Source organism: Nothobranchius furzeri, chromosome 11, assembly GCF_043380555.1.
Source record: "Nothobranchius furzeri strain GRZ-AD chromosome 11, NfurGRZ-RIMD1, whole genome shotgun sequence".
NCBI classification, from domain to species: Eukaryota; Metazoa; Chordata; class Actinopteri; order Cyprinodontiformes; family Nothobranchiidae; genus Nothobranchius; species Nothobranchius furzeri.
Genome location: NC_091751.1, coordinates 22,202,090 through 22,216,997, shown reverse-complemented (window position 1 = coordinate 22,216,997; position 14,908 = coordinate 22,202,090). Strand labels below are relative to the sequence as shown.

The following is a 14,908-nucleotide window of genomic DNA, read 5'->3' as shown; positions in this document are numbered from 1 at the left end:
TAACATGAACCATAACAGAGGGATTTACATTTCAGTGAAAACCCAATGCACACTTCTGCCAACTAGTGGTCAGCGTTTGTATTGCATCTAAAGAAAAGAAAATACACAAATGTTTGAATGTACAGTACAGGCAAATCATTTGGACACACGTTTTCATTCAATGTAATGCCAAAGTAGTCTTTCAAGACCGTTGGAAACCCATTTCAGGTGACTACCTCTTGAAGCTCATCGACAGAATGCCAAGGGTGTGCAAAGCAGTAATCAGAGCAACGGTGGCTTTTCTGAAGAAGATAGAATATAAAACATATTTTCAGTTATTTCACCTTTTTGGGTTAAGTACGTACCTCTACGTGTTCATTCATAGTTTTGATGCCTTCAGTGAGAATCTCCCAATGTAAAAAAAAAAACACATTGGATGAGAAGGTGTGTCCAAACTTGTGGCCTGTACTTTTAATTCTTCCAAAATTAGATACACAGCTTTTGAATATTGATATAATATCACAGGAAAAAATATCACGATATACTGCCATATAAATATTTTCTTACATCCCTATTATCAGTATTTTGTTTACATTTACAGTACATTTCATATTGTAAATAGAAATAAAACTGCATTTGTCAGCTTTTGGCTGAATTCTTAAAAAGGTGGGGCCATATCATAGAAGATCTATTTTTTTATCTTTTTATCATGTGATGATATTTCCTCATTAAAATTTTTTTGGCCGCATTCATACATTTTCCTGTTTCAGCCGCAAGTTTTGATTTTTACTTTGAAAATCCTGTAAATCCTTAATAGAAACTAGTCTGGTCATCTGGCCCTGATTCTCTCCCAGAACATGGGCAGAGTTTCACTGAAAAAAACTTTTATTTCCGGGTATAATTTCAGGCTAAGGAAAATAACTCATAATTAAGATAAATGACATCTCAATTGTGGCAATGGTAATATTTTATCAAATACTGTGCCTACCTTTGCTTACCTAATGGTATATACGGGACTTTGAGCTGGCCAATCAGTCAACAGCAGTGGGCATTTTGGACTAGTTCAGCTCCAGGCAGACCGCCTCGGGAAGAGGGCTGAAAAGACGTCAGGAAAATCCAAGGCTCCCTAAATGAGACCACACCCAGCACAATCCAGGCAAAGTGGAGCTGATGCTAGTGTGTAGGTTCCAGAGATTGGACTGCTGAGGGCCAAAGTAATGCTATTTTTTTCTCTAAAGAATCCCCTTCCTCATTGTTTAGGACATCTGCTGAAGAAAAATGAGAGCTTTTATCAGTTTTGCATCAATAGCAGAAAAGCATTTTGTGACCATTCGTATGTGGGAGTGCTTCACAGTGGACTCACTCAGTTTATCCATGAATAAAGAATGGTACCTAACCGTCCTCCCAGAGGCACGCCTCCAATCACCCAAGAACTGTTTGGTGGTGAACGGTCTGTCTTTCAGGCCACACTATGAAGCAGAAGAACTAAATGGCTCAAATAACAAAACACTTTGGATCTATGGCCCAGAAACTCTCCAGACCTTAATCTCATTGAGAGTTTGTGGTCAGTCATCAAGAAGAATTGGATGGACAAAAAACCTCACAAATGTGGACAAGCCCCAACCTCTGACCCGATGCTCATCCAAGTAACCAGGATGATAGGAGGGAAGGGAGCTCTGCCAGGCGACAGCCCGGTTATTTATTCCTCTTCCCAATCTGACAGATGACTCTGTACTGATGTTTCCCAAGGGACTGGGGCCAGATTTAGATACAGCTCTGACTGCTGGGAGCTCAGCTCATGTGGACGGGAATCCTCTTTAGATATTCTCTGGTTATTAAATATTGACAGGAAATGGCTCCTTCTCTACTGTTTGAATGGTAATCAAGCAAGTCTTGTGATTGTTGCTCGTTTCCACTGAAATATTCACCAACATCCGCCTGACATTTTATCAACGGGAACCTTGTGATGTCACTGTAGCAGCTTCATTCCTTCCGTATTTATGGGATGGTGGACAGTGTTTTGTAACAATATCTCCTAGTTTCTTCGAACATACGGATGACCTTGTGAGTTACCGTTGATAACTTCCAAGGTTGGTCTGTATCAGAGAAATACAAAAGGCCAAAAGACTCGTTTGGGAGGTTATAATCCCTGCAGAAAACTCTGATTTGTCAGCATACTCTGTAAAACCAAAAGCAGTCTTCTTAGCCCCGCTTTCTCTGGTTGTAGTAGGGTACTGTTTTCAGGATGTAATGTATCTGGAACGTAACTGACATTTTGAAAGACATCCTAAGAAAAGACTCACTCAGTAAAGAATCACAGCAGCTGTCCTTGAATTCCTTCTCGGACGGAAAATGTCAAGATTGACTTTCTCACTTGCTAGCACTCAGAAATTGATTCAGCAAGTGTTATTTTTACTTCTTAGCGACAAGCACTTTTCCTTGGCAGGGGCAAACTGTCCTTTATCTCAAGCAGAGCAGTTCTAAATTAAATAGCTACCTACTCAACATATGGTGCAACACGAGTGGGAAATGACACCAATCACAACATCATGTTGGTTTTCCTCAGGCTGGCTGTGTTTCAGTGGATTCCTTTAAAATACACATTATTCTGATTATTGCTGATGAAGCTGGTTTGATGTGTGTGTCGTTGAGGGGAGTCGATGTCCAGGAAGCTGCTGCTTCTCTTCACCCCCCCTCAGCAATCTGATCACCCATGCACTTCCCTCTTTCTCCCCCTCGTCTCTCGCTCTGCCGGTCTGTCTCTCCTCCACCCTGATGTCTCCATCCTCGGCCGGCTGCTGCGACCAGACATCAAGGTCAGATCTCTCCCTCCTTCTGTCGTTCTTTTCGTCCTTTCATTGACTCTACATTTCCTGTGCTCTGGTGCAGTTCTCAAATTTCTGCCTCTGCCCAACATGCCGCTTTTATTCTTGCTTCCCCTCTTTGCTTCTCATACAAATGTGTAAATTAGAGATGTGGAACGGCCAACAGTAGTGCTGTTACACACTTTGGTGTGTCTTCCTAAATCATTTAGATCTTCTGTTTTTGCAGAATAAGTCCTGCAGCATCCTCATAGAAGAATCTGATATTGAGAGAAAGGTTTTAAAATGTATTGGTAAACGTGGAAACGAGATGAAATTCCACACAATCTGCTGACTAAAATGACTAAATCTCCACTGTGAGATGATCTGATCTACGTCTGTGGTGAGTGCTAGACATTAAATTGCTACTTCATCACAGAATCAAGCACTAATTTTATTCTGTTGGTGTTTGCGTCACCTGATTAAATCTGGTCTTGACCTCCACCTCCTCTTCATCTTTTCTTTACCAACACAGATCTCTGCCACGTTTACTGGTATTTAGGCATTTTTTGATTGAAGTTGTTTTCTGAAAATGTTTGTTGTTTTCCTAGAACACATCCCACATCGGTCCGTAGGGACATTTAGTCAAATAAATAAACGAGCTCAGATCAGCTGATATTTGTTTTTCACGACTAAAATTTTATCAGTGAGAAGAAAAAAATATGTATTGCTTAATTTTGAGTTTGTTTGGCCAACGTCTTTAAAAAAATGTTGGATAGTTGACCTGCAGGATTTTAACTCAAACACATTTAGCAGAAGCTAACTGTTAGCATTAGCAACTTCACAACACAGCAGAACTCCTTCAAGCTTGTGTTTTTTGTGGAGATAAAACATCAACGTAGCAAAGCAAATGGAGTGAGTCAGTGATGGTTGTGTTGCTGTTAGCCAATAAGAGGTGAGATATCCAAATACCAGAGCTTTTTTTCCTCAAAGAACGGCTCACAAGGCATTCATTCTTACTTGAGACCTCTGCAAATGCATTAAAAATATGAGTAAAGTTGACCAATAAAAGGGTTCTGTAAAAACTTTTATATATTTAGAAACTGTCCCTTGAGACTCCATGTAGCATATGATGCTTTGTTAGGGCTCAAAATGGCCCAGGAGTCCTGATAAATTGCCAAATACATGCCCTAATGAAGTTCCTAAATGGAAAGACCCATTTGCCCCGCCCACTTGGCCAGGGCATGAATATTAATAAATGAGCTGCCAGTTTATTTCAATGGTTCTACGATGCTGTCTGAAGCTAGAAACTCCGTGTTCAGCTGTGTTCAGTGTCCAGATAACTCAATAGGCAAGCTATTAATCTATCTGGGATTCATTCAGTCTAGATATTCCCGTTACATCTTGGAACATTGTGTCCTCTGACATTCTTTTTTGTTGTTTTTCTCACAAGGATGTTAGTAGCATCTCAGTCTACCATTAGCATTAGCTTGGGCTAGTCTCATTCTACGGTTAGCATTACAGCAAACCCACATATGTATATACACTCACCTAAAGGATTATTAGGAACATCTGTTCAACTTCTCCTTAATGCAATTATCTAATCAACCATTCCCATGGCAGTTGCTTCAATGCATTTGGGGTGTGATCCTGGTCAAGATAATCTCCTGAACTCTTAACTGAAGGTCAGAATAGGAAAGAAAGGTGATTTAAGCAATTCTGAGCGTGGCATGGTTGTTGGTGCCAGACGGGCCGGTCTGAGTATTTCACAATCTGCTCAGTTACTGGGATTTTCACCCACAACCATTTCTAGGGTTTACAAAGAATGGTGTGAAAAGGGAAAAACAACCAGTAATCGGCAGTCCTGTGGGCGAAAATGCCTTGTTAATGCTAGAGGTCAGAGAATGGGCCAACTGATTCAAGCTGATAGAAGAGCAACTTTGACTGAAATAATTACTCGTTACAACCGAGGAACGCAGCAAGGCATTTGTGAAGCCAACACGCACAACCTTGAGGCGGATGGACTACAACAGCAGAAGACCCCACCGGGTACCACTCATCTCCACTACAAATAGGAAAAAGAGGCTACAATTTACACCAGCTCACCAAAATTGGACAGTTGAAGACTGGAAAAATGTTGCCTGATCTGACGAGTCTCGATTTCTGTTGAGACATTCAAATGGTAGAGTCAGAATTTGGCGTAAACAGAATGAGAACATGGATCCATCATGCCTTGTTACCACTGTGCAGGCTGGTGGTGGTGGAGGTGTCATGGTGTGGGGGATGTTCTCTTGGCACACTTTAGGCCCCTTAGTGCCAATTGGGCTTCAATTAAATGCCACGGGCTACCTGAGCATTGTTTCTGACCATGTCCATTCCTTCATGACCACCATGTACCCATCTATCGCGTCATACCCGTGTCACAACCCGTGCACGCGCATTGGGTCCACAGCGCGCGTGTGAACGGGACTCGCGAGCGAAAATATACATGGCGAGAGGTCATTTGTGCACTGAGAGGGAGCAAACTGTGTCTGTGAGCGCACAAGGATGTGCACAAGTGACAAACCTGCGTGCGCGCGTTGTCAACGAGCACACGGCAGAGGAAAACGTGCGCGCGCGGCAGCCTCTGTGCGCGCTCGGCAGCCTCTCTGCGCGCTCGGTTCCTGACTCCTGCTTGCTCGGCTGTAAGGGCTTTTGGCACTCTGGAGGCGTGGCCTGTGGCAGATCTTGTCTGTCCTCTGATTGGTTAGTTCACCCCGCACTTTACCCTCTATCTATATAAAAAAGTCTGATGTTCAGTAGTTGCTGGCATAGCTCAGCTGGGAGAGCGGGTGACTCTCGCCCCGGAGGATCCAGGTTCGAGTCCGGGCAAGGAAAATGTAGTAGACGTCATGTAAATTTTTCTTAATTTCAGGTATTTTACAGTTGTGACCGTTCAACTGTCATTAAACATCCGAATGTTTGCTGGGCAGTGTTTTAAAAAGTGCACATAAGCTAGATGGTTTTAACCATATAAAATTACATTTTTTGTGATACTGGAAAAATACATACTGAAATAAAACTACTGATTGAAAACTTTATGACTGTGGTTGTACAATATATGACTCACTAATACACTGCAAACTCCCTTAGAGTGGGGCTTCCAGAGAGAGAGAGAGAGAGAGAAAAGTTCTTGCCTCATTAATGAATTGTTTATTTTTTTCAGTATTTAATTGACAAATTATCCTTTCAAATAATTAATTGATGAGTTACATAATTGTCCATTTCATAAAGAAACTGCATATCAAGCTTTCATTCAGATGACCTTCAACAGTGCTGAACCCTGCTGAGGGACATCCGAGTAAAACCTTGAGATGGCCATTTTCTATTCACTAACTTGCTTTAGTAAATCCTTACTTTTGTTAAATAAATCAGTTGTTGAACCCCCACTCCTCTGTTTGGTCTCCTTTCTTATTACAGCCCACCACTTCCAGTCTGGGTTGTAACAATCTGCAGACAGATTTCTGAGTATCTCCTCCTTTACACAGATCCTCACTGACCCATGTACTGTGAACAAATAGTTTCTCCGTGATATTATCCAGCAAGGTCCCGTTTTTGTCAAAACAAGGGTGAGGTAATGAAAAAATAGAAATATTTCATTAAATTAACATTTAAATTATTTATATGCATCATTAAAATAAAAAAAACATGTTTTGAAATATATAAAGTGCACCAAACTTGACTCAGTCCATTCAACAATTCTAAATGGACAATTATGTAACTCATCAATTAATTATTTGAAAGGATAATTTGTCAATTAAATACTGAAAAAAATAAACAATTCATTAATGAGGCAAGAACTTCTCTCTCTCTCTCTCTCTCTCTCTCTCTCTTTCTCTCTCTCTCTCTCTCTCTCTCTCTCTTTCTCTCTCTCTCTCTCTCTCTCTCTGGAAGCCCCACTCTAAGGGAGTTTGCAGTGTATTAGTGAGTCATATATTGTACAACCACAGTCATAAAGTTTTCAATCAGTAGTTTTATTTCAGTATGTATTTTTCCAGTATCACAAAAAATGTAATTTTATATGGTTAAAACCATCTAGCTTATGTGCACTTTTTAAAACACTGCCCAGCAAACATTCGGACGTTTAATGACAGTTGAACGGTCACAACCGTAAAATACCTGAAATTAAGAAAAATTTACATGACGTCTACTACATTTTCCTTGCCCGGACTCGAACCTGGATCCTCCGGGGCGAGAGTCACCCGCTCTCCCAGCTGAGCTATGCCAGCAACTACTGAACATCAGACTTTTTTATATAGATAGAGGGTAAAGTGCGGGGTGAACTAACCAATCAGAGGACAGACAAGATCTGCCACAGGCCACGCCTCCAGAGTGCCAAAAGCCCTTACAGCCGAGCGAGCAGGAGTCAGAAACTGAGCGCGCAGAGAGGCTGCCGAGCGCGCACAGAGGCTGCCGAGCGCGCACAGAGGCTGCCGCGCGCGCACGTTTTCCTCTGCCGTGTGCTCGTTGACAACGCGCGCACGCAGGTTTGTCACTTGTGCACATCCTTGTGCGCTCACAGACACAGTTTGCTCCCTCTCAGTGCACAAATGACCTCTCGCCATGTATATTTGCGCTCGCGAGTCCCGTTCACACGCGCGCTGTGGACCCAATGCGCGTGCACGGATTGTGGCACGCTTTAAACGCCATACCCATCGTCTGATGGCTACTTCCAGCAGGATAATGCACCATGTCATAAAGCTCCAATCATTTCAAACTGGTTTCTTGAACATGACGATGAGTTCACTGCACTACAATGGCCCCCACAGTCACCAGATCTCAACCCGATAGAGCGTCTTTGGGATGTGGTGGAACGGGAGCTTCGTGCCCTGGATGTACATCCCACCAATCTCCATCAACTGCAAGATGCTGTCCTATCAGTATGGGCCAACAATTCTAAAGAATGCTTTCAGCACCTTGTTGAATCAATTCCACGTAGAATTAAGGCAGTTCTGAAGGTGAAAGGGGGTGAAACACCGTATTAGTATGGTGTTCCTAATAATCCTTTAGGTGAGTGTAGGTGCCGTTGAAGTGGGTTCATTTCTCAGAACGAATCGTTTCTCTGCAACCTTTAGAACATAACATGGGAAAGCAGGTCAGAGACAGCACAGCCTTTTTGTTACGCTACATCTAACACCCCAAGTTGCCTATGTTCACGTTAAATGTGGTTTTGAATTCTAGGACTCCTTTAAAGGAGAAGGAGCTGAAGGTGAAATGAGTCACTGTTGGGTGTTCGGAAAGAGGCAGAAGCCTTTAATATTGATGTGTTTCCTCTCCTTCCCACAGTCAAGACTACCAACATGGGATTTTCCAGTCCATTGGTTTTAAGGAATTTCATGACTTCCTGACTGCTCCTGAAAGCAGCAGCCAGCAGGAAAAAGACCAACTGAGAGACAAAGGTCAGAAGAATATACCTGCCCACGGTCACTTAGGTGACTTCAGGTGCTTCTGGTTTGTGAAGTGGTTGGCAGATCAACCAGAAGATTCCCTTTAAGGGTATCTTTTTCATATCTGTTTCTGTTTTCTGTCACTTTGTTTCCTCATTTTCTTCTCTCCAGGTATAGAAGCTTTGAAGATTGCTACAAAGCGTTACGCCCGTAAACAGAACAAATGGGTCCGCAACCGCTTCCTGACGCGTGAGTGTTCTTCACTCAGCTGACGAGCAAACAGCTCTCTCTTTATCACGATGAGATTCTGTTTTGTGCATAAATTATGTTGTTGGTTCTATTTTTAGTTTTAGTTTATTGACTTTATTCAAAATGTGTCATTTGTTATCTGAAACATCTTCTTCCTCACACATATTTGGTTCTGACTTCATGCATCATGTTTGAGCTGGTTTGACGTAGCCATGGGGATAATGTTTCAGGCCCCATCCTCACTGCACACCTGCAGCTCAGACCTTTGACTGCGTTTTCATCAACACTTTGTCCCCGGTGCCCTCAAAAGCATGGAAACGAACCGCAGTGTTTGGTTACGCGCCAGATTATCCGCCGCAGCAAAACGCACCAACGGGACCATCGGGACTGCAGTTTCCAGGCTGGTTTCAACCCCTGGAATGTAAAAAATGTTTTAAAAAGCGGGTAAAGTTTTTGTTTTCTTTCCTCTGAGCAGAAACGTGTCCTCCCAGTCTGACCAGCAGCGTGCCCTTCAGTAAACCCTCCCTTCCTAATCCTGTTAGCCCCGAGTGGCTTAAGGGCCTCAACAGGCCCTAAACCTCAATACCCCTCTTCCTGAGCGCCTGCCTACCCACCATATGGTCCTCCGTGTGGGTTTATGTGGCTGTTTTTTCACACACAGTAATCTATCTGGAGTTGCCTCTGTTTTGCACAATCACACGTGTCACAGTGGGTGATACGTTTCATATAATATAGTTTACGAAGCATCGTTGTGTGTCTGATCTTTGTTGATTTTAATAATTTATTTTCCATCCAGAGTTCCTTAAGACTCTGGGTGTTGTGGGGCTGTGTTGGCTGACGTGGCTCTGCAGTATCGCGTGGATATTGGGGGGCAGTTCCACTGGGGTGGTGGTCCCCCTGTTTAAAAAGTGGGACTGCAGGGTGCGTTCCAACTACAGGGAGATCAAACTCCTAAGCCTCTCTGGTAAGGTCTACTCAGAGGTTCTGGAGAGGAGGATCGGTCGGATTGTTGAACCTCGGATTCAGGAGGAACGAAGTGATATTGGTCCAGGCTGTGGAACCCTGGACCAGCTCTGTACCCTTAGGGGAATCCTGGAGGGTGCATGAGAGTTCAGTTCATCCAACCAGTCTACACGTGTTTTGTGGATTTGGAGAAGGCGTTCGACCGCGTCCTTCGGGGGGCCTTCTGGGGGGGTGCTCCGGAAGTATGAGGTACCAGGCCCTCTGATGAGGGCTGTTAGGTCCCTGTATGATCGGTGTCAGAGCTGTATTACCGATTCTGTTCATAACTTTTATGGACAGGATTTCTAGGCGCAGCCAAGGTGTTGAGGGGATTTGTTTTGGTGGCCTGAGGATCAGGTCTCTGCTTTTTGCTGATGATGTGGTCCTGCTGGCTTCATCAGACAGTGATCTCCAACTTTTGCTGGAGCGGTTTGCAGCCGAGTTCGAAACGGCTGGGATCACAAACAGCACCTCTAAATCCGAGACCATGGTCTTGAATTGGAAAAGGGTAAAGTGCCTTTTCCGGGTCAGGGATGAGGTCCTGCCTCAAGTGGAGGAGTTTAAGCATCTCGGGGTCTTGTTCACGAGTGAGAGAAAAATGGAGCGTGAGATTGATAGGTGGATTGGTGCTGCATCTGCAGTGATTCGGGCGTTGTACCGGTCCGTCGTGGTGAAGTGAGAGCTAAGCCAGAAGGCAAAGCTCTCGATTTACCGGTCGATCTATGTTCCTACCCTCACCTTTGGTCAGGAGCTTTGGGTGGCGACCGAAAGAACGAGATCACGGATACAAGCGGTTGGTTTTCTGTGCAGGGTGGCCGGGCTCTCCCTTAGTGATAGGATGAGAAGCTTGGTCATCCGGGAGGGGCTCGGAGTAGATCTGCAGCTCCTACACGTCAAGAGGAGCCAGTTAAGGTGGCTCTGGCATCTGGTCAGGATGCCTCCTGGACGTCTCCCTTGTGAGGTTTTCCGGCCACGTCCAACCAAGAGGAGACCCAAGGGAAGGTACAGGACAAGCTGGAGGGACTATGTCTCTCAGCTGGCCAGGGAACGCCTTGGGATTTCCCTGGAGGAGCTGGCATAAGTGGCTGGTGAGAGGAAAGTCTGGGTCTCTCAGCTTAAGCCGGGCGTACACTGTGCGACTTTTTCACTCGCAGCGTTCAGCTTCAGCTCAAACTGTACGACTTCCTCACAGGGCAGATCTCACGAGTCGTGTGCTCACACTGCACGACCCAGTTCTCGGATGCGACCTGAGTGCTCACACTGTACGCCTGGTAGCAACACGTCGGCCCTAAAAATGTGCTAAAAATAGCAGTTTTTACTCAATACGTCAGACTTTTTTGTCTTGCCTGTTGTCCTTCAGGAGTGCTGCAGGAAGACACACAGGGATTTATGGGGGTTGGATGAGGAAAACGAAATAAAGAAAGTAAATCTGTGCTTTGTGATCAGTTTAATTTGACATGAACACGACAAACACGCTTTCTTGACAATCTTTGTGAGTAAAAAAAACGTGTAGAAACAAAAACGAACAGCGTGTGTTATTAGGGAAATAGCGAGCGACCGGCCGGCGTTGATGCAGGATTGCGCGCGCATGCGCCGTGAGCGGTTCTGATACTTTTTGGATCGTAGCTGCTCGCAGCTGCTCGCAGCGCCGCTTCAACAGTGCGATACCCTCACGAGGGACGAGCGAAATATTAAACACACCAGAAGTCCCTGCGACCTCACGACTGCTGATCGGCGGCTGGTCACGTGGTGTTAATCGCCTCTCGTAACCCCCTGTACACTACACGACCGCTCGGCGCAAAACTCGCCCCGATGTCGTGGCTTCTCGCACGACTGGAAAATCGGCTCAAAAAAGTGAAAAAGTCGCACAGTGTACGCCCGGCTTTAGGCTGCTGCCCCAGTGACCAGACTCCAGATAAGCAGCTGAAAATGGATGTATGGATATTTTCTCTTTGATGAACTTTGGTTCATGCATGCACACATTGAAAAAACACGAGCCTCCTAGCCTGGCAAATCTGGCTAGGATAGATGTAAATATCTTGTCAGGCCACAACTCAGAGACAGACCTTGGTTGTTGGGCTGGAATCCACGATTGTTTTTCAAGTCGTCACGGCTCGCTGAACTAGGACCGATCAGCGCAACGAGCAACATGATGTAATAATGTCTTCTGAAATCAGTCAATGGGCCAGTCTGCCATACGTCATCAAATAAGAAGAAAATAGCAAAGAAGAAGAAGACGAGGCACAAGAAGAAGACAAAGAAGATGAATAAGAAGATGTAGAAGCAAATTAAGACAAAGAAGAAAATAAAGAAGACAATGGTGAAAAAGAAAACAACAACGGATAAGACAGAGAAAAAGAAGAAGTTGGAGAAGAAGCAGAAAAAGTCAAAGACGAAAATGACAGAGATGATGAAGATAGCGAAAAAGAAGACGACAGAGGAGGAGAAGAGGATGATGATGAAGAAGACGATGATGAAGAAGAATATACATCCTTTTCTAAATAAAGGATTTCCGTACTTCTATCTGCTCTTGACTCAAAGAAAAACTCAAGTCTAAATCATCCAGAGTTGATGCCAAAGCCATTTCAAACATGCGCCGTTCCTGAGCCAACGCCATCGTTGTCATTTTTCTCCATTGCTAAGCCAGCTCAGTGTCTCTCGAAATAACGAATGAAAACTATCTTTTGTACAGCTCATCTCAAGATAAAATCACAAGTCGCTTCACAAAAACAAAAATAAATTAAAATATAAAAAAAGATTTCAAAAAATGATTAAAAATATGTTTAAAATGAGAACATCGATCACTGTGATTGGCCTAACCTACAATGGTTCCGGCCAGTGGTAGACCACCTGAGGCTACAATGGAGCATTGCTAGACCGAGAGCGAAACCCTTTGTTCCTGCTACAGTTGGTGTAGATTTCTAGGCTATGAGCCTTCTACACAACGTTTAAACCTTATATCAAAGTCACACCAAATAATAAATCACAGTTTTTTGGACAAAGGTCTACTATCTAACTATTGTGTGGTGTCAAGAAAACCATTGTCCACATTTTCCTTTTTTAGTTTTGCAGTTACTATATGCACATAATTGTCCTGCAGAAGATTTCTATCGTTTGAAGAATGTCAAACTATCTGTAAGTACATTTTATTTATACAGCACTTATCACAGACATGGAATCACAACGTGCTTCACATAGATCAAAACATAATAAAAACACTTTTTCTGTAAAATCTTTGAAGGACACGCCTGACAAATATGTCTTTCTGCTGTCGTTGTTTGATTTTTTTTTTACTAAAATTAGAAATGCCAAGTATTTGTTATTTTTCGGTACTGTTCACTCAGCTATCAGAAGTATTTGGAAGCTTGTTCATTAAAGAATTGCCTGATACATTTCACACGGAAGGCCTTTATGGAGGAAGAAAATGTGCTTGGAATGTGCATGTGCACATAGTCGAGCCTTTATTGGACCTTGATAGATGTCTCAAAGCTTAATCGGAACCTTGAGAAACCTAATAGTCACATTTTTTAGTAGTGATGACGTTGTTGAGTCTTTTTAACCATAGAGGCACCGTTTGTATCCGAGTCTGTGTTTTGTGAGGGAGACTGTCCCACCGTATCACTCTAAACACCACCTTCAGTCTCTGTTTACCATTTCATGTTGCTGTGACTGCTGACTTCTTTTCTGTTGTGTCTCAGACACACACACACACACACACACACACACACACACACACACACACACACACACACACACACACACACACACACACACACACACACACACACACACACACACACACACACACACACACACACACACGCCTCAGAAGCCTCAGCTGAGCAGGCTAATCTCCTAAAGAATTACAGAGCTGCTGGGAATTCACCCATACCACACAGACTTGAGTAACAAGGTTGCCGAGGTTCACACACACCAGCCCAAACACACTGAGACTGTAGCAGGTAGGGCGGCACAAACTATCACTAATTTCTTCTTATCGCAAAGTCAATTCGTGCTCGATGAACATGCCAAAGAACAGATTTAATTGCACGGACTCCTAAAATTGTCCGGCTTGAGCGGCGCTCATTTGCACTCAGCTCTAGCGCTCACAGCACCGCCTGGCTACACCTGGTTTAGATGAGGCGAAGGTGGCAGAAGAGTTAAGTGCCCACCCCTTACTTGGAGGGTTGTGGGTTCATGGCCCGCTCAGTTTGTCACGATCAGTGTTCTTGTGCTGGACACTCACCCGCCTTGCCTGAAGGTGGTTGTCGGAGGGAACAGGTGGTGCCTGTGTTCAGCACTTTCGCTTCTGTCAGTGTGCCCTGGGGCACCTATGGCTACAGTGTAGCTCATCACCACCAGTGTGTGAATTGATGAATGATTGACTGGTGTAAAGCACTTTGGTGTCCTCTGACACAGAAAATCACGATGCAAGTGTGAGTCGTTTAGACTGAATTTTGCAGGAAGTTGTTGCAGAGAGAAGAGAACAGAGGTGATATGAGAAGGAAAGGGAGCCTTGGGTTAGTCGTCTGGGCACGGTGATGCAATAGCATCATTTAGTTTGTCATTGTTGAAAAGACAGGAGATGGTTTTTGTTGTGTTTTGTAGGTGGCCGTAAGTGGGCTGACAGTCCACACACACTCCACCTGTGACCACACACACGTGTAGATCTATGGTGCAGTATGGGGGCCAAAATTAAGCCTACTGCCCAGCAGCAGGAGGCTATATAAATTCTGAAGCAAATTACCGACCTGATTAATGATAAGCTGGTGCCGGTAACTGAGAGGCTGGCGCTGCTTACTGAGGAATAGCACCTTCACCGGCGTTACTACTAGATACGCTAGGGACTAGCAGCCCTCGGCTGGTCATTGACTGGTTCGCACACTCCCTCTGCTGTCTATTAGCATGGATGGGCTAGCATTAGCCTGGACGGGCTGGTGTTAGCATTGGAGAGGCTAGCCTTAGCTGGCCACTAGCTGGATTTCCTACCCCCTTGATGGACCATTAGCATGGATAGGCTGGCGTTAGCATAGGAGAGGCTATCCATTAGCATGCCTAGGCCGGCCACTAGCTGGATTTCCTACCCCCTTCGATGGACCTTTAGCATGGATAGGCTGGCGTTAGCTTCGGAGAGGCTAGCCATTAGCATGTCTCGGAGAGTCACTTACTCTATTAGATGTGGGGTTTTTTTGTACATATTATACAGTTTTAATAAAGATAACATCGCAATTTAAATAATTATTAACCTGTAATTCAATACAAAGGATTTAAAATCCAAAGATGAAAAGTACTAACTGTTAGCTCTGGCTTTTTCTCTGATATGTGCAAGAAAACCAAACTACATAGAAAACGCCATCAACCTGTAATTAAGAGCAAATTGGAGTTAACGCAGCACCTAATCAATGCTAACAGGCTGTCGGCTTTACAGTATGCTTAAAGTTAAAGTGTATA

At 44.1% G+C, this 14,908-nt stretch overlaps 1 protein-coding gene across 2 annotated transcripts in view; it reads left to right on the top strand.

Annotated features, from left to right (window-relative positions):
• Positions 1-14,908, top strand: part of trit1 (tRNA isopentenyltransferase 1) — a 78,043-nt gene that overhangs the window by 50,106 nt on the left and 13,029 nt on the right. For both annotated transcript variants that reach the window (XM_070556213.1, XM_070556212.1), the window contains exons 7-8: positions 8,106-8,218; positions 8,378-8,455. In XM_070556213.1, the coding sequence (XP_070412314.1) occupies positions 8,106-8,218; positions 8,378-8,455 (191 nt within the window). The remainder of the gene's footprint in view (positions 1-8,105; positions 8,219-8,377; positions 8,456-14,908) is intronic.